This window comes from Ctenopharyngodon idella, chromosome 15 (assembly GCF_019924925.1).
Source record: "Ctenopharyngodon idella isolate HZGC_01 chromosome 15, HZGC01, whole genome shotgun sequence".
NCBI classification, from domain to species: domain Eukaryota; kingdom Metazoa; phylum Chordata; class Actinopteri; order Cypriniformes; family Xenocyprididae; genus Ctenopharyngodon; species Ctenopharyngodon idella.
The window spans coordinates 3,766,199-3,787,996 of NC_067234.1; the positions used below are offsets into that span (position 1 = coordinate 3,766,199).

At 37.5% G+C, this 21,798-nt stretch overlaps 2 protein-coding genes across 28 annotated transcripts in view; one reads left to right on the forward strand and one right to left on the reverse strand.

The window, feature by feature from the left end:
- LOC127496289 (sialoadhesin-like) overlaps window positions 1-21,798 on the forward strand; it is a 256,687-nt gene that overhangs the window by 13,234 nt on the left and 221,655 nt on the right. Inside the window, exons 3-17 of one of the 18 annotated variants that reach the window (XM_051864142.1) lie at window positions 53-340; window positions 439-732; window positions 931-966; window positions 1,067-1,408; window positions 1,502-1,798; window positions 2,209-2,311; window positions 2,587-2,628; window positions 2,725-2,751; window positions 3,132-3,194; window positions 3,318-3,362; window positions 3,484-3,510; window positions 3,615-3,659; window positions 3,774-3,842; window positions 4,738-4,756; window positions 4,866-5,605. The exons of 12 other annotated variants lie outside the window; for them this stretch is intronic. In XM_051864142.1, the coding sequence (XP_051720102.1) occupies window positions 53-340; window positions 439-732; window positions 931-966; window positions 1,067-1,408; window positions 1,502-1,798; window positions 2,209-2,311; window positions 2,587-2,628; window positions 2,725-2,751; window positions 3,132-3,194; window positions 3,318-3,362; window positions 3,484-3,510; window positions 3,615-3,659; window positions 3,774-3,842; window positions 4,738-4,756; window positions 4,866-4,913 (1,745 nt within the window). In that variant the 3' untranslated portion in view covers window positions 4,914-5,605. Of the gene's footprint in view, window positions 1-52; window positions 341-438; window positions 733-930; window positions 967-1,066; window positions 1,409-1,501; window positions 1,799-2,208; window positions 2,312-2,586; window positions 2,629-2,724; window positions 2,825-3,131; window positions 3,195-3,317; window positions 3,363-3,483; window positions 3,511-3,614; window positions 3,660-3,773; window positions 5,606-21,798 lie in introns of those variants that run through there. 5 more of the 18 variants (XR_007925281.1, XM_051864143.1, XM_051864141.1 and 2 more) reach the window with 5 other exon arrangements.
- The window catches only part of LOC127496296 (sialoadhesin-like), a 38,879-nt gene continuing 22,326 nt past the window's right edge, over window positions 5,246-21,798 (reverse strand). Inside the window, exons 2-9 of one of the 10 annotated variants that reach the window (XM_051864159.1) lie at window positions 18,040-18,121; window positions 17,793-17,843; window positions 15,407-15,790; window positions 14,179-14,466; window positions 13,785-14,078; window positions 12,132-12,419; window positions 11,738-12,031; window positions 5,246-10,391 (exon numbers count right to left, since the gene is read on the reverse strand). In XM_051864159.1, the coding sequence (XP_051720119.1) occupies window positions 10,021-10,391; window positions 11,738-12,031; window positions 12,132-12,419; window positions 13,785-14,078; window positions 14,179-14,466; window positions 15,407-15,790; window positions 17,793-17,829 (1,956 nt within the window). In that variant the 5' untranslated portion in view covers window positions 17,830-17,843; window positions 18,040-18,121 and the 3' untranslated portion in view covers window positions 5,246-10,020. Of the gene's footprint in view, window positions 10,392-10,919; window positions 11,480-11,568; window positions 12,032-12,131; window positions 12,420-12,988; window positions 14,079-14,178; window positions 14,467-15,406; window positions 15,791-17,792; window positions 17,844-18,039; window positions 18,251-21,798 lie in introns of those variants that run through there. The other 9 variants (XM_051864158.1, XM_051864161.1, XM_051864164.1 and 6 more) reach the window with 9 other exon arrangements.

The following is a 21,798-nucleotide window of genomic DNA, read 5'->3' on the forward strand; positions in this document are numbered from 1 at the left end:
CTGACTTTCTTTTAAATCAATTTTTGTTCTAATTATAATGTTTCAACTCTAGCAAGTCCACAGTCACCCAGCCTTATGATTTATGGAGGTGACAGAACAGGTGACACCATCACAGTAGCATGTTCGACTTTCCACACGTGTCCATACAGCAAACCAAACATCATTCTGAAGGGTATAGAAGGATCTGACCAAATAAAGGATGTGGATATTAATGATGGCCTGTGGAAAACCACTCTGACACGCACAGGTGTCGTAAAGGCAGAAAGTTCAACTATTGAGTGTTCTGTAACACATCATGGTGGCAAAACAGTAAAAATTAAAAAGGACAAAAGCGCACAATGTGAGTGAACACAAATATGAATAGCTTTGTGCTGTTAGTTAGAAGTTTATTTTAAATGTCACAGTTGGACTTTTTAAAAGATCTCAGTTTAATTTCAGGTTTTCATCATAAAATAACAATTAAGCCTGAACTGGCAGATGTCACAGAGGGCGTCGCAAAGAACTTCTCTTGTTCCGTCTATCATTCCTGCCAGAAAGAGACTCCAACCATCACATGGAACTATGAGAACATGCAGGTCTCAACGGGGAGGATCACACTTTCCAGTTTAGATCAGGTCAACTATTCCAACATAACCTTTCTGGGTTCAAAAGAAGACCATGGAAAGAAATTGATATGTACTGCAAAATTTTCTGGAGGAAACATCGAAGCTTCTGTTGCACTACATGTACAGCGTGAGTAACTTGGCATCTGTAATGCAACACTTACTTGAACAATAACACATTTGGTTTAGTGGCACAAACATTTGAAAAAAAAAAATAGAATACTGAAGTAGCCTTAAGGCTCAAATGTAGCATTTAATTTACACCAAAATCAAAAATGAAACTTGAAAAACCTAAGCTTTTTCTAAACCTAAGCTGATTCTCTTACAGAGTATCAAAAACCATCGAGTCCAATCCAGAATGAAAGTATGTCAACCCTGATAGCTATTCTCTAATTCATATCAATGGCAATGACACTTTCAGTTCTCTAATAATACTAATTAATCCATTATATGTATCATTTTAGCTTATTTCCAGTATGAGGCAGATGTGATACCCAAGATCACTGCGTTGCCTCGTTCCTGTGTGGTAATACCGTGCAGTTTCAAGATAGAAAAAGAATATGTCACTCAACTTCGTGTTCTTTGGGTCACCAAAAAAGGTGGCTACATGTTCCACACAGACTCACATGACGTCTTAGACAACTTCAGAGGCCGCACAAAGCTTCTCGGAAACCCAGATGAGCAGAACTGTACTGTGGAGATGGATAATGTGCAAACTCATGACAATGGGCCATTCTGCTTCAGAGCAGAAAAAGAAAATGAGAAATACAGTTTCAACAACAGCTGTGTGTTCATTATAATGCGGGGTGAGGAAATATAACCACTCAATATTGGTTGGTTTTTAAAGATGCATCACATCCCATAACTAACGTAACGTCTTTGTGTTTCTGGTTAAAAAGCACCTGACAAACCTGTGATGTCGTCCCTCCCTGAAGACATCGAGCCTGGGACACGCGTCACCGTCAGATGCTCAGTCAACCACACATGCTCCTCTCACCCTCCCAAAATTACCTGGAGCGTCCCAACAGCCCGAGAAACTATCAGTCACAATCACATGGGTGGAGGCATCTGGGAAACAGTGTCCGCTGTGACCTTCATTCCAACTGGATATGAAGAGAAAGATGAAATTGTCTGCAGTGCCAACTTTTGGGGTGGTAAAACTCAACAGAGCAATACTGCCTTCCTGAATATTAAGAGTGAGTATAGACTGATACAGTTACATCCAAGATGTTTTGTTGGATCTCTGATTTTACCTGCATTCTTTAATGAGTTCGGCTTTATTATTTATTTATTTATTACAGGGACAATGCATATTAATAAACATTTCTGTCAATATGCCAGAGTTAGCCAGAAGGCTATTTTTCACCTGTAGTCCCTAGAAAGATGATAATAGTCACCCTAAAATAGAGTAAAATTACATATTTACATAACAATAAAACAATTACAATACATTTAGTAAAAAGTACTATTAAGCTATGATGTACATTAGACTGTGCACATTAAGACTATTTGGTCCATTTTTTAATATGTCAGGTCAAACAGACTGTACTTCATGATGTGTAAGAGATGTGATTATTAATCCTTTTTAACAATAATATTATCATAGGAGTTCAAGGCATTGGATTTGTGCCTTATATCATTGCTTCTTCACTTGTGTTCATCCTTATTTGCATACTTGCTGGAGTCTTCATATACAAAAGGCAATACAGGTTTGTCTATTTTTTTTTTTTTTTTTTTTTTTTTTTTTTTACTTACACTGATCCTTCAAAATGTTTGTATTTAAACACCTACATTTCCTACCAGTACCGAGACTTGAACCCACAACCTTCAGGTTACAGGTTACTCTCTAACAATTAGGCAACAGCTGTCCCTATGGAGGATCCAGTTAAATTTATTTGTAATGGATCTGCCTCTGCTGTGCTTAATTGCTGATTTTATCAGCCCTGACAACTTCTCACTATCACACTATCATTATTATTTGTAGACAACCTCTTCGTGATATGCAAGGGTCACGATCTGAGCTAAGGTATGTACATCAGTTTTCACTCATTAATTCATGTTAAGAGCTAAAATCTTCTGATTACTAAAACACTAACAATTTTAACTCTGTTCTCTGATGTAGGAGATCAGTTTGGAACAGATTCACAAGGTTGGAGTTTTCTTTACTGAATTTACATTTGAATCAGATTCAGAATCAGAATCAGAATGAACATTATTGCCAAGTATGTTTATACACACAATATATATAATTGTTTTTAATGAATGTGTTTTAATGAACAAATATGTTATTTACAAGAGTACAGTTTATGATATGATTTACAGATGTAAAATTTTAGATGTTATGTACAAATGAACAGTTATGGTAGACAAAGTACAGTTATGAGAGTTTTAATTGTTCAAGCTGAATATCTGAATCAAGCTGAATAAGCTCGGTGCTCTGTAGTGCCGGCCAGAGGGCAACAGTTCAAAGAGAGAGTGGGCATTTGTATCTTTATTTGTTCCTGAGACTAAATGTACAATTTCCCCCAGTCATTTTAATATGCCTGAAGGAAGAGCAGCTTGGAATAACAGGGGAAACAGGAGTGATATCAGGCAAGTACAACAAATAAAAAAAATAAAAAAAAATAAAATAAAAAAAACAACCTTTAGTTAGTGTTGATTGTTACTGGTCCAAATCTTTCCAATGCACTAACTAGTGCTGGTAACTATCTACAGGTACACTGAAAATGCTCCTGAAAGACCACCGAAGCCTGAACAAAGGCAAGTTAAAAAAATATAATTGTAATATTACAAAAAATAAGCATAAACTAAACACAAATTATTTTTGTAATCATGCTATTTAAGCATCACATGACTATTCAAACATCACATCTTTCAACAGACGGAGCATCTGGAGCAGATTTTCTAGGTAATCAATTACATTTTCTGTTCATTTTGTGTCACGTGTTTCATTATTAAATTATAAAATCCTCCAATTTGGTAACTTTTATTGTCTCTCTCTCGTTTTTGTAGAAACCAATCACGCAGAACCAATGCAAATCTGAGAGCTGAATACAAGTCAGTATTTTATTCTTAAAAAAAAAAAAAACAGTACACATCTTAGATTGTACAGTATACATTTTAATAAATATTTTACAAATGACAACACTGATGAACCTTCTCTCTCCACAGGGCAAACAACACACGTACAGTGTCAGGAAACAAGCCTTTCTCCAAACCTCATAAGCCATCACCAAAGAGGTACAGAGCATTTGAACCACATAGTCCCTCAAGGTCTAAATTCATTATATTCATGTTACACAGCAAAATAATACTGTTGTAACGAGGCGGCAGACTCGATGGGATCCACGTGCAGCTTTATTAAGACAATCGTAGCCGTACAGGCAAGGGTCAAACACCAGCAGTAACAATATCCAAGGCAAAGATGATTCGTAAACGGGGACAGGCAAAGGGTCAGGGCAAGCGGCAGACAAGGCAGAATAATCCAAATCACAGGCAGGGAATCAGCAGGGCAGGCAGCAAACAAACACAATGATGATAAACAGTCCAAGGTCATACACAAGAATACAGATAACAGGGCAAACCACTCAGTAGTGTCAATCAGGGCAAAACAAGACTTCACAAAGGGTGAATGTGTGCGTGAGCTTAAATAGTCCGGGTGATGGGGATCAGGTGTGTGTGTAATCAGACCAGGTACGGGGTTATGGGAAATGTAGTCCATGAAACAGTCAATACTCAGGTGAGGGAGCCCTCTGGTGGCGATTGGAGGGAGCCACAGAGGCCAAGTTCGTGACAATTGTTAAATGCAGTCAGTGCCATAATAAAATCCACAATGCCTCTTAAAGATATCCTTTCTTTAACATTGTTTAGCAGAAAATAGCAGAATTTGTGTAAGCTGCAGTTTAAACATTATAAATACCAATTGAACAGTTTCTTGCAATAACAATGTATGTTTTATAATGCATATAAACACTGCATGTGGTTCTCTTCTTTGCCATATGGCAGATATATTAGTTATAGTTATATTAGCAGTCTATTAATTTAACAGCATTAGTTTAACAGTTTCTATGATAAATTCAAACATGTATATGATTTTACATTCTTATGCCCCCTCCACCCGCACTCTCCATCTCAGTGAGCCAAAATCCTACCGCGTGAGTACATTTATCACTTCATCTAATTTCTTACAGCATGGATAACACATTCAATTTCTGTGATTAATATGCTATTGACTGACCTTTGTATCTCTTTACATTTTCCAAGGGTTATGATTATGATGCTGATGACACCAACCTATATGGAAATGTCTGATGAAAATGTTAAATCAACAGGGCTGTACCCTAGAAGTTAGAACATGTGCTCTGAATTTCAGTCCAGTTCGTATTATTTCCCCATCCTGTTCCTCCTATTTTCTCTCACACTCTGTTTAATATTGTTTTTTAAATGACAACAATGTAAAACTGACATGAAAAACAAACAAACAAAAAAAGCTTCTGAATATAACCCAAAAAAAAAAAAAAAGTATAATCTTATGTTGCATGAAGAGTTGAATTAAAAATATTAAATACATATAGTTTCTGAGTCTGTAGTTTGTATTGACTTTAACATGCTTTTACGCCTTCATACATCATTTAGTAGGTGTGTCTCTCTTGGCATTCCAACTTCCAGAAAGAAAGAAAAAAACTTAATCAATCCACAAATCATATACCTTGTGTTTTAAAGTCAAATAAATGTTTTTGTGAAATGTATTACTTGAAAATTATGCTTGTGCTATCTTTAAAATAATGAAAAATGCATGTGGCTTAAGTGTTCACAGTATTTTATTGTCTCAGATCTCGATTGCATACATGTATTATTCCCATATTTGTCTGCTAGAAATTCAAGTAGTTACGATATCTAAAGAGACATTTCCATTGTTAGGATGTGCTTGAAAAAACATTGTATTGCCTGCTATCAACTTTTCATCTGCTTCATGTGCAATAAAGTTTAAAAAAAAAAAAAAACTAGGGATGTCCCAATCAAGTTTTTTTTTTTTTTTTTTTTTTTTCCCCTTCAGATCCAATCCGAGTCAATTAATATTAAATATCTGCTGATACTGAGTTGAATTAAATTGAGTTGATCTGCTGACAGCTACTTTAGAGAGGGAGTGAGGAATGTCTTTTTGATAAAATATGTTATTAAAGGAGCAGTAAGCGACTTGTAGCAAATTAGCAGTAGGCGGCGTGTCCACTTATGATGGGGGAGGAGAGAGAGAAAGCAAGAGGGAGATTTGAAGAAAGACTGTAGAAAGAGAGCCATCTGAGAGACACAAATAGGGTTGAGTAACGAGAACCAGTTCCATTTTAGAACCGGTTCCAAATTTCAATGAACCGGGGATTCAATACGATGCGCACATTTCGATTCTGTTTGTTGATTCTTGACTTTTTTCAGTAATTCTCGCACGGCGAACGGCGGTGAACATTTTACATTTGTATCTATCTGCCAGGACCTGCGACAAGGACCTTATCTCATTATGCACATGCGCCGCTCATTACAATCGGCACTAGAACTGACCGCAGCAAACGTTCAAAAGTTTGGTTAAACTTTGTGAAAAAAGATGATAGTATAGCCAAATGCAGTATATGTGGTAAAGATATTTCGTGCAAGGGAGGAATTTCCTCTAATATGATGAAACATTTGCTTTAACATGGCATTAATCTGAAGGAATGCACTGTGTTTAACTCTCCCAGCCGCGAGTCTTGCTATAATGCACCATATACAGCTAATATTAGCAATAGCAGCATCTCACACTCAGGTACAAAACACAGATGAAAAGACATTTACCTTCTAATTAGAGCCTCATAATTCAGGATAAACTGACAATCAGTTTTGTTTACTTTATTTTTTTTAAATAGTGATCACGATTAAATACATTCGGGCAGCTAAAATTATATTAATTTGAATCATTCATTCAATCACTTTTTAAAAATTAATTAATTCAGTGTTTTATTCATAAATACTTGTTTAGTTAATGGATGATCCACCATTTTGAACGACTCTTGAATGAATGATTTAATGAAGAATTCATTTATAAACAGTCACTTGTTTCCACCTAGTGGAGTACTAATGTATTCAATATTTTTATTTGCATTTATTATTATTATTATCATTTATTATGACTTTGCATTTTAATCTCTCTTACGTTACTGCCTCCAATAGCAACTGCCTAAACACAACATAAAATTTTATGTTGTATTTTTTTGTTATACCTAAATAGTTTTGGTTTGTAATTGCTTCTGATCATTCCTTAAAGGAGGGTCTAATTCTATTTCATGCATTCTGACTTATTTACACTGTTAAAGAGTTGGATTCTCTTGCTAAACATGGCCAAAGTTTCAAAAAATGAGTTGGACGTATGATAGAGTATTTCTGTGCCAAATACACTCCTTCAGATGTCCTACATGTTTTGGAAAGTTTTTTTTCGAGTATGAAATAAAGGGTGGAATTCCTTGTATGGAAACTTCGCCATCAACGTACCTCATTCGGGTTACGGAAGTTACACATGACTTGATCGAGAAAGAATTTACCACTTTGTTTTTAGACCACAAAATCAACAATGTCATCAAAGAAGTGTGTTTTTGGTTGTGAGGGAAAGATAACTTTGCTTCCCAAACAACCCAGCGTTAAGCGGAGCTGAGAGATTTGTGCTCACGCATTACATTGATGTGCTCTTGACATTTGTCATTAAAATAACCATAGAAACCGCCGTAACCCTCTGGGGTCTGAGGATTTTCGGGGCCCTGGAGAAGTTTTGACATGCCCCGACATTTGTGCTTTTTTCAGTTGTTCATAAACATATTAATGGAAAAAGTGTCATTACACTGTATTCAGCACAAACTAGGCTACAATAATATGTGAGGAACATGTACATGTTTGTGTTTTTGAAGGAATAACATTTATGCATGGTTATTAAAAAAAAAAAAAAAAAAAACTTAAGTCACTGAAATAAAGCCAAAAAATATATATTAAATCTGTGTTCACAAGACTTCTGGGTATTGGAGGTTGTAGACTAGAGTTTTTGCTTCAAAATTATGTAAAAAAGTATCCTGCCTACTCGTTCATATAAAACAATATATTGATTTAGTTTTTGTAAGACACTTTTTGTCAGGAAACACAGTATGCGTGGAGGCGTGAATCATCATGAATAATGAGGTAATTCACACCTGAGAAGACAAGAGAATCGCATAAAGACCTCTAATGACCTGCATAATAATGAGGCCTTTCAGTCAGGTAGGCTGTGGAAAAAACCCTCTGTGATCATGTCTCAAGCTCATCATGGTGTATATCAAACATAAAGAAAAAACAGCAATACTGTGAAATATTATTACAATTTAAAATAATGGTATTCTATTATATACTTTAACATATAATGTATTTCTGTGATGTAAAGCGTCTGAACATTCATGTTACCTCTGTGGCATTTCATATAGCCTTTTAGCTTAAAAGCATGCACATTTGGAGAAATATTGATGGATTCTCATATGTTTATGTCAATTTTCTGTACAGAGGAGTAATATTTCTTCAATATTTATTGTTATCACTATGAACGCTGGATACTGTGTTTTCAATTCATACTTGCAGCCGGAGGGCGCTCTGTGCACATTTAGTCCACAAATTAATCTAAAGAAGAACAGGACATTCCAGGAACTAACGGCATGTCTTCCAGAGGTCTCTGACCATGGCTTTAACATACAGATAAACACTTTTCAAGACAATAAATACACGATTGAGACGATGTATACATGTATTGCCTCAGAATTTGCATCTGAATAGCGCTCGCTAGGTGGGCATGGCCGCATTCCTGGATAATGAGCTGAATCACGGACTTCTGACATGTGTCTCTTTTCATACAGATTACATAAACACAGAATTTTTGTTTTTGATTTGACTTACACGATTTAAAACCTGACTTTTTTGTGATTAGTATTCACTAAGTTACAGTTCATTTTCTGAGAACTATCAGATTGGACTTCGTTCAGAGGGAGACGACAGATCACTCATCATGTTTTTTTATTTTCAATTTTTTATTGGTTAAAATGAATGGAGAATATCTCGTGTTTTCTGTAGCTGCTTGAGCCCTCAGGATCGGCACTTATGGTTTTATAAACAAGGCCCAGTTCAACGCTAGATTTGCAGATCATTTGAAACTGAAAGATGGAGTGGTCACAGCGGTAAAAGATTCCGGTCATGATTCTGAACTGCAGGTGGTAAGTAAAACTGCATCAAATGTCTGTTCCCTTTCGAAAGAGAACTCTACACTGCGTTTACTGCATATGGGGAACGTCACTCGTCACTTGTCTGAAAGCAAAGTATCAAATCTCTCCAATCCTATTGGCTGGCGACAGCCTATGACGTCATCAAGACGCGGCCTGCAAGTATAAAGGAGCTGCCAGTGAAGCAGTCAGTATCTTTTCGTCTTTCGGGACTGTTTTGTCTGATCGCGATTTCATTGAATCTGGTAAGGAAACTTTATATCATGTCTGACAAACGTGTGCTGACCCGTGTCCCAGGTTTTTGACACCCAGTGACACACACAATCTGTGCGTTTTCTGTCTGGGAGAGGAGCACGCATGGACAGTGCTTGAGGACACTGTCTGTGTTAACTGTGAGCGTCTCCCTATGAGGACGCTCCGTTCTCATTTGGCACTCTTCTCGAGGGAAGAGGTGTCAGCATCTGTGCCTGGTGGTTCTGGCCCCGTTCGTGCTGAGGCAGAGCGGTGGCTGAAATCATGGGGCTCGCAGGTGGAGCTCGCTGAGGAGTTTGAGAGAGGTGTAAATCTCTCTCAGCCCCCAGCGGCTGGTGAGGATGAGCTGTTGGATGACGATGACGTCCTTTCATTGACGTCATCGGATCCAGCAGTGAGTGCTCTTCTGGCGTCTAGCCCTAGAAAGCAGGAGATGGCTGTTGATGAGGAAGCAGGTGAGCCTGCTGAATCTTCAAAGCCTCCCTGCCCTGCATATGCGGAGCTGCTGGAGGTTATGGAACGCGCTTCTGGCAGACTGCAGCTGCCTTGGGAGCGTGTTAAGAAAGGGTCCGCACGCGGACGGCTCGACGAGCAGTTCCTTTCTGGCCATAACCCAGCAGCCCCCGTGAGCCTTCCATTCCTTCCTGATCTCCATGTTGAGATCAAAAAGGCATGGAAGAACCCATATTCGGCTCGCATTCATCGACATCAGCGGGCGAATTTTGCTGATGTTGAGGGATTGAGTCAGCATGGGTATGTGTCGATGCCTCCTATTGACAAGACGTTTCCGAACTATCTCGTCACGGGGCAGGCACCAGGGGCAGGGCATACGTGGCAGCGGGTCAGGCCGGGGCGGCCTTACACACCATGGTGGTGTTACAGGTCTACCAGGCCGGCCTGCTGAAAGATCTGGATCAGGGGCAGGGTCTGTCCCCTGAAGCGGTAGAAGAGCTGCACCACACTATGAATCTCGCTCTTCGGGCCACCAAGCAAACGTGACCACGGAGAGGCATCTGTGGCTGAACCTGGCGGACATCGGGGAGAAAGAGAAGGGCTATCTCAGTTTTTCCTCTAAACTTCTCAATGACATCACCTGCATGCGAAGGATCATAAACTAAATGATAACCTTTAGAGACCCACTGATACCACACAACTCTACGTGGGTCTTTGGGTGGGTTTGACGTGTAAGAGAAAGAACATGGTATAACCAGACAGGAACCCTGGAGGCTATGAATGTCTTTTGGCATTCTCACTTCCAATCCCAAAACATCATACTTCATAACACCTGTGGGACAAGTTTGGAAAGAATTAATGGATGAGTGGAAGATAAGCAAACTTAAAAAAAAAAAAAAAAGTTTGCTATTTTCCATCATTATATTTCTTTCAATTACATAAGTAATTTCAAATCTATACACGTTATTTTGCAATGCAGAAGTAAGCTATTTATTAGAATGTGTGAGACTTCCAGTTGATTAGCCGCTACACTGTAAATTCAAATGAGTTAAACTTACTTTAAAAAAAAAAGCATGCAAACCAATCGCCTCAAAAAAACTAAGCGTAATAGAAACAGTATGTTGTACTGATAAATGCTTAGTGTAGTTCACTTACACAAGAACTGTAAAAAGTACTTGATCATTTACTATAGATTTACTCTTGACTTATAGCTACACAGAATTACTTACTCCTGAATAAATTAAATGTTTTGTTTTACTATTTTTGGCTTTATTTGCCAAGTTTATTTTGCAAAATAAAAACATTTCTTTATTGTATGTCAAAGCTCATCAACTCTAGTCCTGAAGTGCCAGTGTCTTGCTGAGTTTAATAATTTTTTTTATTTTCAAAGTTTGTGAAAACAAAACCAATCAACCTGTTCAACTGTTAGTCTCACTTTTTGTACATAGAGATGAAAATGACCTTTCCTATTTAAATTGTTATAAATCTTGAATACTTTGGTATCTTTTTAAAGGGGACGCTTCACAGATTATTGTAGAAGAGAAGTTAAAAAAAAAGTTATAAAAGTTTAAGTTTAGGAAAATGTAAAATATAAAAATACATTTTTAATATTTTATATAAAAAATAAATATTTTACAAAACTCTGAAACTGCAAGAAAATCAAAGCCAAACATCAGAACAAATGTCGGGCCAAATTTTAGGTTGACATCTCAAAAGATGAGCTTTCAGTAAGATTTTGTTTGTGCGCAGTACCCAACTTTTCCACTAGATGACATCCAGGCTCCACTGGTGGTCATATAAGGACACGCCCATTTCCATATATGGTTTGAGCGATGTGAACCATATATTTCCATAATTTTCATAATATTTATGAAGTAGACCCCCAATTCAGAAGAAGTTTGGGCAGTAATCTGTACAGCCCTAATAAAATACATACAGAAATAACCCGAGCTTGCGTTATAGTTCGGCACCACATCACAAATAGAGAATCTAGGGGGAGGGGCTGTCTTAAAAATTAGTGGTTAAAAACATTTTTATTGATTATAAATTCAGATATTTGTCTTTTGTAATGCGTGAAAAGTATTGATAAGTATGCAGTAATTACAACAAGGCAGATTTTGAATGGTAAATATTCTCATAACACAAGTCATACATGCATGACGCTAACAAATTACTCACGTTGTACGTGTAAAAAAACTGAGGTTTCAGTGTTTCCTCCAGAAAATTTTGCAGTGCAAATTAGTTTCTTCCCATGGTCTTGTTTTGAACCCAGAAAGGTTATGCTGGAATAGGTGACCTGATCTAAACCGGAAAGTGTTTTGCTCCCCTTTGAGACCTGCATGTTCTCATAGTTCCATGTGATGGTTGGAGTCTCTTTCTGGCAGGAATGATAGACGGAACAAACGAAGTTCTTTGCGACACCCTCTTTGAAATCTGTCAGTTCAGGCTCAATCGTTATTTTTTGATGAACACCTGAAATTAAACTGAAATCTTTTAATAGGTCCAGATGTGACATTTAAAATGCTCTTATTGCTAATAGCACACAAAGCAGTTCATATTTATGTTCACTTACAATGTGCACTTTTGACCTTTGTAGCTGTCACTGTTATGTCACCGTGATGTGTTACAGAACACTCAATAGTTGAACTTTCTGTTTTTATGACACCTGTGCGTGTCAGAATGATTTTCCACAGGCCATCATTATTTTGCTCATTGTCTATTTTGTCAGTTCCTTCTATACCTTTCAGAATGATGTTTGGTTTGCTGTATGGACACGAGTGGACAGCTGAACATACTATTGTGATGGTGTCACCTATTCTTTCACCTCCATAAATATTGATGCTGGGCGGCTGTGAGCTTGCTACAAATAGCAGAAATGTTACAATTAGGCAACACACTCTCATAACTAGATCAGGGGTCATATTCACAAAACATCTTGAAGGCCCACTGAAGTGCCTTGGAACACGCAACATTATTTAATGCGTTGACGTAATTTCCACTGAAACATGAAGACAGGGCGGTACATATCGAACAGTTCCTCACATTTTTTTTTTTTTTTTAAAAAACAAGCCAATAGCGTTTCCTTTATATCACAGCTCGGCCAGAACCTTTGAACTCTGTAAAGCCTCAGTTTCCTTCTAATCTCTTCCATATCACTTTAAAGTATAGCATTCTGTGCAGAATTCAGATGGGTCCGATACATTTTGTGGTATCGGACCCCTTTCTCTCTACCACTTCACTTCCTATTTACTCACTGTCCTATCATAATAAAAAGGAAAAATCAGCAAAATAAATGAATGAATGAATAAATAAATAAATAAATAAATAAATAAGAAAATAATGTCCTATTACCTGTGGCAATTATTTCACAAGTTGTAAGATGCTAACAATTAACTGAACATATACTTGTTTAATTAGTGACACTTAGCCTATGTTTTTAAACCTTTATTTGAATATGGCAACATGATACCTCATTCTACAATATTTCTATAGAGACAGAGCAACACGCGTCATAATCTGAAAACCACACCCACCGGGGGGAAAACAATCCAACTGTCTCCATTGACTTTGTATTGCGTGAGGCTGCCTCCTTGTCATTTCTGATTTATAACAAAAAACAGAACAATGTCTAAAAGCTGCTATGTGACAAGGTGTACAGAAAACAAGATAAAAAAAAAAAAAAAAAACAGAAACAAAAACCTAGAAGTTTTTATAAGCTGTCAACCCAAAAAACAAGCGTTTAAGGACTAAAAAGTGTATACAGGCAATTGAGACAGAGCGCGACATGTCATATTACTATGAGAACTACGCCCACTGGAGGGTAACGTAATCAGCGACAGGAAATATAATATATAAAACTGACATTTGGATATTTGACTTAACAGTGACAAAATGTTTACTGCACGCGTAGGCTTACTGAGGCATACTGAGTGTCAGGATCCCAAAATGTACCCATTCTTCCTGCTGATGCTTCACGTCTTACTGCCTGTATCCACTTTTGTCTCCTTAAATGCTGGCTTTTATGGTTCGGTAGCTTATAAAAACTTAGTTCTGGGTTTTTTAGCTTGTTTGCCAACATTTTATTTTATTTTTTTGCAGTTTTTGTAATAAAATAATTTGTTCTAATTAACCACAATTTACTATGCAGTAATTACAAGGCAGATTTTGAATGGTAAATATTCTTATAACACAAGTCATACATGCATGATGCTAACAAATTACTCACGTTGTACGTGTAAAACAACTGAGGTTTCAGTGTTTCCTCCAGAAAATTTTGCAGTGCAAATCAGTTTCTTCCCATGGTCTTGTTTCGAACCCAGAAAGGTTATGCTGGAATAGGTGATCCGACCTAACCCAGAAAGTGTTTTGCTCCCTGTTAAGACCTGCATGTTCTCATAGTTCCATGTGATGGTTGGAGTCTCTTTCTGGCAGGAGTGATAGACGGAACAAACGAAGTTCTTTGCGACGCCCTCTTTGAAATCTGTCAGTTCAGGCTCAATCGTTATTTTTTGATGAACACCTGAAATTAAACAGAAATCTTTTAATAGGTCCAGATGTGACATTTAAAATGCTCTTATTGCTAATAGCACACAAAGCAGTTCATATTTATGTTCACTTACAATGTGCACTTTTGACCTTTGTAGCTGTCACTGTTATGCCACCATGATGTGTTACAGAACACATGATAGTCAAGCGTTCTGCCTTTACGACACTTGTGCATGTCCGAGTGATTTTCCACAAGCCGTCTTTAATATGCTTGCTGTTTATTTTGTCACATCCTTCAATACCATTCAGAATGATGTTTGGTTTGCTGTACGGACACGAGTGTAAAGTAGAACATGCTACTGTGATGGTGTCACCTATCTTGTCACCTCCATAAATATTGATGTCTGGGAGCTCTGGATGATCTATAATTCACAGACACATAGAATTAGTACATCACATCACTTTTTTTAACTATACAGTGGCTCCATAGTATTTGGACACTTACAAATGTATTGCATTAGATCTGCAGTCTGTAAACGAATGAAGCTAGGGCCTTTCTCAGAACTACCTTTACTTTTCACTCTAAATTATTAATAATTATAATTAACAGATCTCAAGTTAATTTTTGTGTGTGTGTGTGTGTGTGTGTATATATGCATGAAGTCAGTGTCAGTTCCTCTTATGTATACATACACACATTTATATATAAGTGCTGTTAATCGATTTTTGTCTGTAATTAATCACACCTAACATTATAGTTTTTAATATATTTTTTTTATATTGTAAAAGTTTAGTGTAGAGTGATTTTCTCTTTTTCTTTTGTTCTTTGATTAACCTTAATGACAGACGTCACAGCAGGAGGTTTAGGATTAGGCTGTTGTCCATTTATGATCTGACACACATGACGGCAATCTGACATGCATCCCATTTTCTCACAGCTCTTCACGTTATGACTTTATTTAACTAATTTAAGACTGTGCTTACGAGTATACTCAACAAAATGTGTATTCTGTCTGAAGCGGCTTTCTGTGCGTTTGAGTTGTGTGTGTCTGTCACACAGACAGGAGATTCACAGACAGCGCACCACTGAGTTCTCTTTTGTGTTTTGTCGTGCTTGAATGGTTATTAATGCAAAAAGCATTTACAGGAATAAGAATGTGATAGTATAATGTAATGCTAGCTAAAAGCTGGCTTTTTCTAAACGATGCTTTTATCTTGAATTTAATAAACTGATTAGAAGAAAGTCAATTTGGAAGAAACATTTTATTGTGTATATTGTTATTGACCACACAATATTTTACTACAGTTGGACAAACACAGATATTACAGTGAAAGAATATTATTACAAGAGTTTTTACATACTGTCGACATGGATTGTAGAGGTGACATCATAAAATTTATAGGTGCGCCAGCCAACATTTTCAGGGTCAATCCATGTGTATAATTTCTCTCCATCGTGGGACTGTTCCAAGTTTGTGATCAGCAGACTGCAATCCCAATTTGATGGGTTCCCATATAAAGACGTTTTCCATCTAAACTTATCAATGACATCATTTGGATACCATGGATCATAAACTAAAGGATAACCTTTAGAGACCCACTGATACCACACAACTCTACGTGGGTTTTCAGGTGGGTATGATGAGTAAGAGAAAGAACATGGTATAACCAGACAGGAACCCCGGAGGCCACGTATGCCTTTCGGCATTGTCACGCTCCATGCCAAAGTATCATATAGCAGAACACCTGTTGGACAACAGGTGAAATTTAGAGAAAATTAATAGCTGAATTTTTTAAAAAATATTTATAAAAATATTTTTTTGTTGTTGTTTTCCATAAACATATTTACAACTTTCAATCACAGAAGTAAATAAAAATCTATATTAAATGTAAAAAAGTCATTGTAGTTCTCTAATTATTTTAATTTGAAATTAAAGGGTTAGTTCACCCACAAATGAAATTTCTGTCATTAATTACTCACCCTCATGTCGCTCCAAACCTGTAAGACCTTCATTCATCTTCTAAATAAAAATTAAGGTATTTTTGATGAAATCCAAGAGGTTTTTGTATCCCCCATAGAAAGAAACATAATTACCATCATTCAAGGTCCAGAAAAGTACTAAAGACATCATTAAAATAGTCCACGTGACTGCAATGGTTCAACCTTAATGTTATGAAGCGACAAGAATACTTTTTGTGTGCAAAAACAAAAATAACAACTTTATTCAACAAATTCATCTCCTTCCTGTCATTCTCCTATGCTGTTTCTGAACCTTGAATGACGATAATTACATTGCTTTCTATGGGCGATAAAAAAAACCTCTTGGATCTCATCAAAAATATCTTAATTTGTGTTCTGAAGATGAACAAAGGTCTTACGGGTTTGGAACGACAAAAGTGTGAGTAATTAATGACAGAATTTTCATTTTTGGGTGAACTAACCCTTTAAGTTGGTTAAGAAATCCTTTTCTGATCTCATGTAGGGGAGAGCAGGGCACAACCTAACACTTTTTGACTTTCTCAGTTTGTGTAAATCTACTTAAGGTTCAGAGAACTTCTTTTGCTCCACATTAATTTCACACATCTGGTACAAATATGTGGCTTTGTTTCATTAATACAGTGTATACTTTTTTCTTTATTTACCTCGAAAGAATGGAAGTGAAATGTGACAACATGCCCCATAGGTGGGGCACATTGTAACGTGACCATATGACAACTTAAAATTTTATCTGATATAATATATATATACACACATGACAAACTAAAATATTTTGTCAATAAAACATTTTTTTTTCCCCCCATATACAATAATAGCATGTTTTAGAAATTCTAATTTAAATAATTTTGTAGTTTGACAATGAACACACTGCAAACTACAGCTATATAGCCTAGGTCAAAACAATACAGGCAAACAGATGAAGAAACATATTCAGGCATTTAGAAAAACACAGAGCTGAACAAAACACCCCCCTCCTTCTACTCACAGCTCTCACAGAACAGGAGATAAATAGATGCACCAGTACAAATGCTGTACATTTCTTAAAATAATATTTTCTGAATGTTCAGGTTCTTCCTCTCAGTCTTTATTCACCTTTCTTTCCCATCGTTTCTCAACAGATAATGGTGACTATATAGAAGAGCATAATTCTAGTAGTATAATTGTAACGCAGCTGGTTAGTATAAGAACTACTCAAACTGCTAAATAACAGATAGGAGATTAAAATCATATCAGATTTTGTCCACAAACACAAAAAATATTTATGAAAAATTACCTTACTTTTTACTTATTTACTTTTGCTATTGTTAAATAAATGTTCAGTGGTATCTTTCAAAGATTTCTGGATTTTGGCGCAATTTTTTTCTCTATATATTGTTGATATTGCAACTAGTAAATACACTACGTTTCATCATGCTAGCATATGTGGACGTATTTAAAACGTGTGTTACAACTAACCCCATGTTGAGTTTTGCCCCGCTCTCCCCTAAATACTAAAGCTCTACAAATGCATGATCAGAAATATAGCAACATACTTTATGGTGTGCAACCATTAGAACCAGTGAAATTACCAAGAGGCAGAAATCTTCTGAAATAAAGACACTGAATAATCTAACCAGAGAAAAGCTGCTGAGGTCAGATTAAAAAGTCTTAAAATTAATTTAAAAAAAAGAAAATCTACTGTGACAGATTTTCAGGATGTATACCCTTATCAACTACTTTATGAAGAAGAGAAACAAAACATTACTATACCTTGTAAAAGCAAATGAACAATCAGAGGTCCCATCATGTTCCAGGGTTTGCCTTTAGGTGAAATAAGAAAACAAGTTGTAAAATAAAAAAAACATTTCAAAATAAAGACCATTTTTAAGAATGGATGTGTTACCCAAGTGACTAAATTTATGGAAATAGACACCTGAAGTTTTCTGTTAAACAGAATGCATCCTAAAATCACTTTATATTGTTAAATCAGATGTAATATACTTTTTTTCATTTTTACCTTCTTAATGCGGTCTTATTTGCCAGTAAGTCGACTGGATGGAAAAGGCCTAAACCATGCACTAATTTCAAAATGTGAAAAACTGTGAAAAAAAGATGAACACTGTTTGGTTATGCAAGAAAGATTTTAAAAGAGGAAGTGTGAAACATACTTCACTTTTATACTAGTACAGAGACAGAAGAAAGTGTTATTTTCTTCGAAATCTGCTTTTGCTTAACTAAGGCAGAAATTAGTCAATACCACAAATACCTCTTAATTAAACATTTTTCAAGCTCTAGCCCCTCCCACTGCCACTTTAACTGAGGTAAGGTGTTTGAGGCATCTTATTTTGAAACAACTTGATTTTGCGCTCGATAAAGCATGACAAACCCAAGATGCAAAAAAGAAGAAACCAACATCAGCTGTCTGTCACTCTGTTTAAGTAGGTTTAGGGAATGTACATTTTAATAGATAAACTGCAAACAACAAAGTTTTTCTAAATCAATTTGACACATTTCTCCAAATGAATGTAGTTGCTCTCAAAACAATTAACACAGCAAACTAAACACACTCATATGTTGGCAAAACAGTTCAGTATTCACTGCATAATGAAGCACTGCATTTGATTTAATGCATTTATCAAAAATAAATACTAACATCAGAACAATGAGTGTCTTGTGTTATGTGCTTACAAATTTAATGTCTTAAACTGCTGATCTATGTTACCTTGATAATAAATAGTGTTTTTACTATAGTTTGGATATATCCTCTACAGAGCTGATAGTTACGCCCCGTTCAAATGAACGCTGGACGATCCATTTGTTTGGTCATAAAATAAGTGACTCTTTCAAAATTCCCTATAAATTAATTAATAATTCCCTTTGAGCTAATTTGCTACATCAACGTCACAGCATATTTCACGAGTCACGCATCATGAAAGGGGAAAAAAAAAAAGGAGTGAATGCTGGATCCTTCTGACACCCATCATTATTCTTCTACCTTTCCTCCTTCCTCTTACACTTTGCTCTTCTCTTCCCCTCTGTCCATGTCTTATATTTTCTTCTCTTGCCCTTTTTATTTATTAATTTTTTTTCCCCAATTGCTAACTGTCATAAACAGAAGGAGACAGATGAAGTGAGTGAGTACAATATAAACAGTCTTTATTTCAGGCAAGCAGGATCAGCTGAGCACAGAGAATGTTGCTGGGCAGAGGATCCGGGAAGACAAACAAGGCCCCCCTCTGGGTCTCCTTTGAGAGCACGTTGGCGTATGTCTTTGTACTCCTCTTGCTTAAAGAGTAAAAGGTGTTTTACTTAGTACATTGCTGAGTGGCCGTTGGCTCAGGTTGAGTTTATCTAGTTAACCTCACTTTGGTTCGGTTTTCTTGTGTTTGCTCCCTTGAGTTTGAAACACTGCCACGAGCTGACGCTACATGTCTGTCTAAGTCGTAGGCCCGCTTTGGGCCTCCTACAGAACATGATGGCGTATGCTGTACTCCTCTTGCTTTAAGAGTAAAAGGTGCTTTTACTGAGTACACTGCTTGTCGGATTGTGTTAGGTGGACTGTTATGTGAGAACTCTACAGTCTTATCTGCTGGTTTAACTCAGTTTCATTCTGAACGAGTTACATGTTTGTGGGTTTTTGCTTTCAGCTAGCTAGCTGTTCGAGGTGTGTGGCCTTAACAGGCCGCCCTTGAAGCTTTCCCACCCCCACATCTGGGTGTTGAAACTTAAGCAGATTAAACTTGTAGCTTCACATGTTGGCCTTTAGCAAGGCTGCTGTGTTATTTATATTTTTCTACACTGTGTAGAACTGTTGTCATGTTGTAGGCCCCTTCTTGGGCCTCCGTGATTTTGTGCCTACAGTACGGTCTATCTGTTAGGTTGAGCTCTGTACTCCCCTCTTTTGAGGGTTGTCCTGCATAGTACTTAGCTCCCTAAGCTGGTCAGTGGTTGAAGGCCTCTCTGAGGCCTCCCTATTAAGGATCAGCCCCCAGGCTGGTAATGTACTCCCCTTGTTGGGTTCCTTTAGACTGCACAGCCTCCTCAGTGCAAATAATCAGGCTCTGAGTAGATCCTAGGTTTGAGCAGAGTTTACTCCCCTCATTTGTAGGGTTAAGAGCACTTAGCTGACTCCTGCTCTCCTGGATGCCCGTCTCTACGCTCTGGTCTGAGTTGCTTACTGCTCCTTTGCAGTCACTCTTACTGGATATCTTCTCTGAAGAATGGGTTGTTGAGGCTCTGTGTTCAGACAGGTTGCTGGCCAAGACTAGGTTGCTATCGGACCGGGTCAGCCTCCCTGGTGGCATTTGGGGTGACTGTGTTCCCCTTCTAGTGACTGGCTGGGGTTCCTTCCGGCCCCCTGGCTACATTCCCTTAGAGGGACCCTCTTTCCTCGGAAGGTTCGGTCCCAAAAGCCTTGGAGCGGCCTTGGTTGGCCTTCTGTGGAAGGCCTCTTTAAGGCTTATAGCTTGGACTGTTGGCCGTAGAGATTGTTGTCACTGTCTGCCTTTGTTTGACCCGAGGTGGAGTTGCTCTGGCGTTTCATGTGAAACTGCTAGTTGACGTTTGTCTAGCCATCTTCTTGGCATGCACTCCCCTCAACCATGGCGGCGTGGGTATATCATTCTCCATATGTGGTAAACGCAGTGTAGAGTTCCCTTTCGAAAGGGAATGTCTCAGGTTATGTATGTAACCATGGTTCCCTGAGAACACGGGAACGAGACTCTGCGTTCCTTGCCATGCATCGGGGCTGCCTGCTGAACAGTCCCTTCAGACGATAAGATACTGACTGCTTCACTGGCGGCTCCTTTATACTTTTGGGCCACATCTTAATGACGTCATAGGCTGTCGCTGGCCAATAGGATTGGAGAAATTTGATACTTTGCTTTCAGACACCGGTTCACGAGTGACGTTCCCCATATGCAGTAAACGCAGTGTCCCATTCCCTGTTCTCAGGGAACCATGATTACATACGTAACCTGAGACGTTTTGTTGGCAGTCGGCACCTAAGTGCATTATCCCTTTGACGCGTACGATCACACCGGTGTGATTAGAATGTTCAATCCATCATATGATCAACTGCCAAATTCAAATGTGCTGGCACTAAACCAGAGACGGACATGCTCAGCGCTTTTCAAATATCACAAATGCAGTGTTTTCAACCACATAATGTTTATTTTAGGTTTCAGACATTTAAATACACGTAAGTACTAACAAAACAATACATTTATGGAAGCGGCAATAACAATCCTTTCCATTATAATTAGATGACACATTTGATTCATGTAAGTCACTTTAAAGTTTACTCTATTCTTCTCCCAGTTCACTGGCTGAATGGATGAATTTGCGTGTTGTAAATCCAACAGATCCGATTCTCTGTACTGCGCCACAAACTAACATGGCGGCGCCCATCGTGCGTATAGCTCAACTAACGCGATCGTTATAAAGGTGTTTAAACAGCAAAACACATCCACTTGCACATATTTGATAATCAGAATATCAGATCTTTCATGCTATAGTTAACAAATTTGTGAATATTTTGAATAAAAAAGGAACAATGAAATAAAAGCAGATCATCAGTTATACAGTGCTATTGTGGCTGCGGTATGTCACGTAACAAGCAATGACGCGTCACCATGGAACAATAATGTGATGCATACTAAATAATGGTCGCCTTGAAAAACTCACTCTGGGGGCTCAGCCAGAATATTTTAAACTTACGTGTGAAAGGGTTAAATGTAAATGTTTAAATACATTTGTTTAGCTGACCATTGATAGC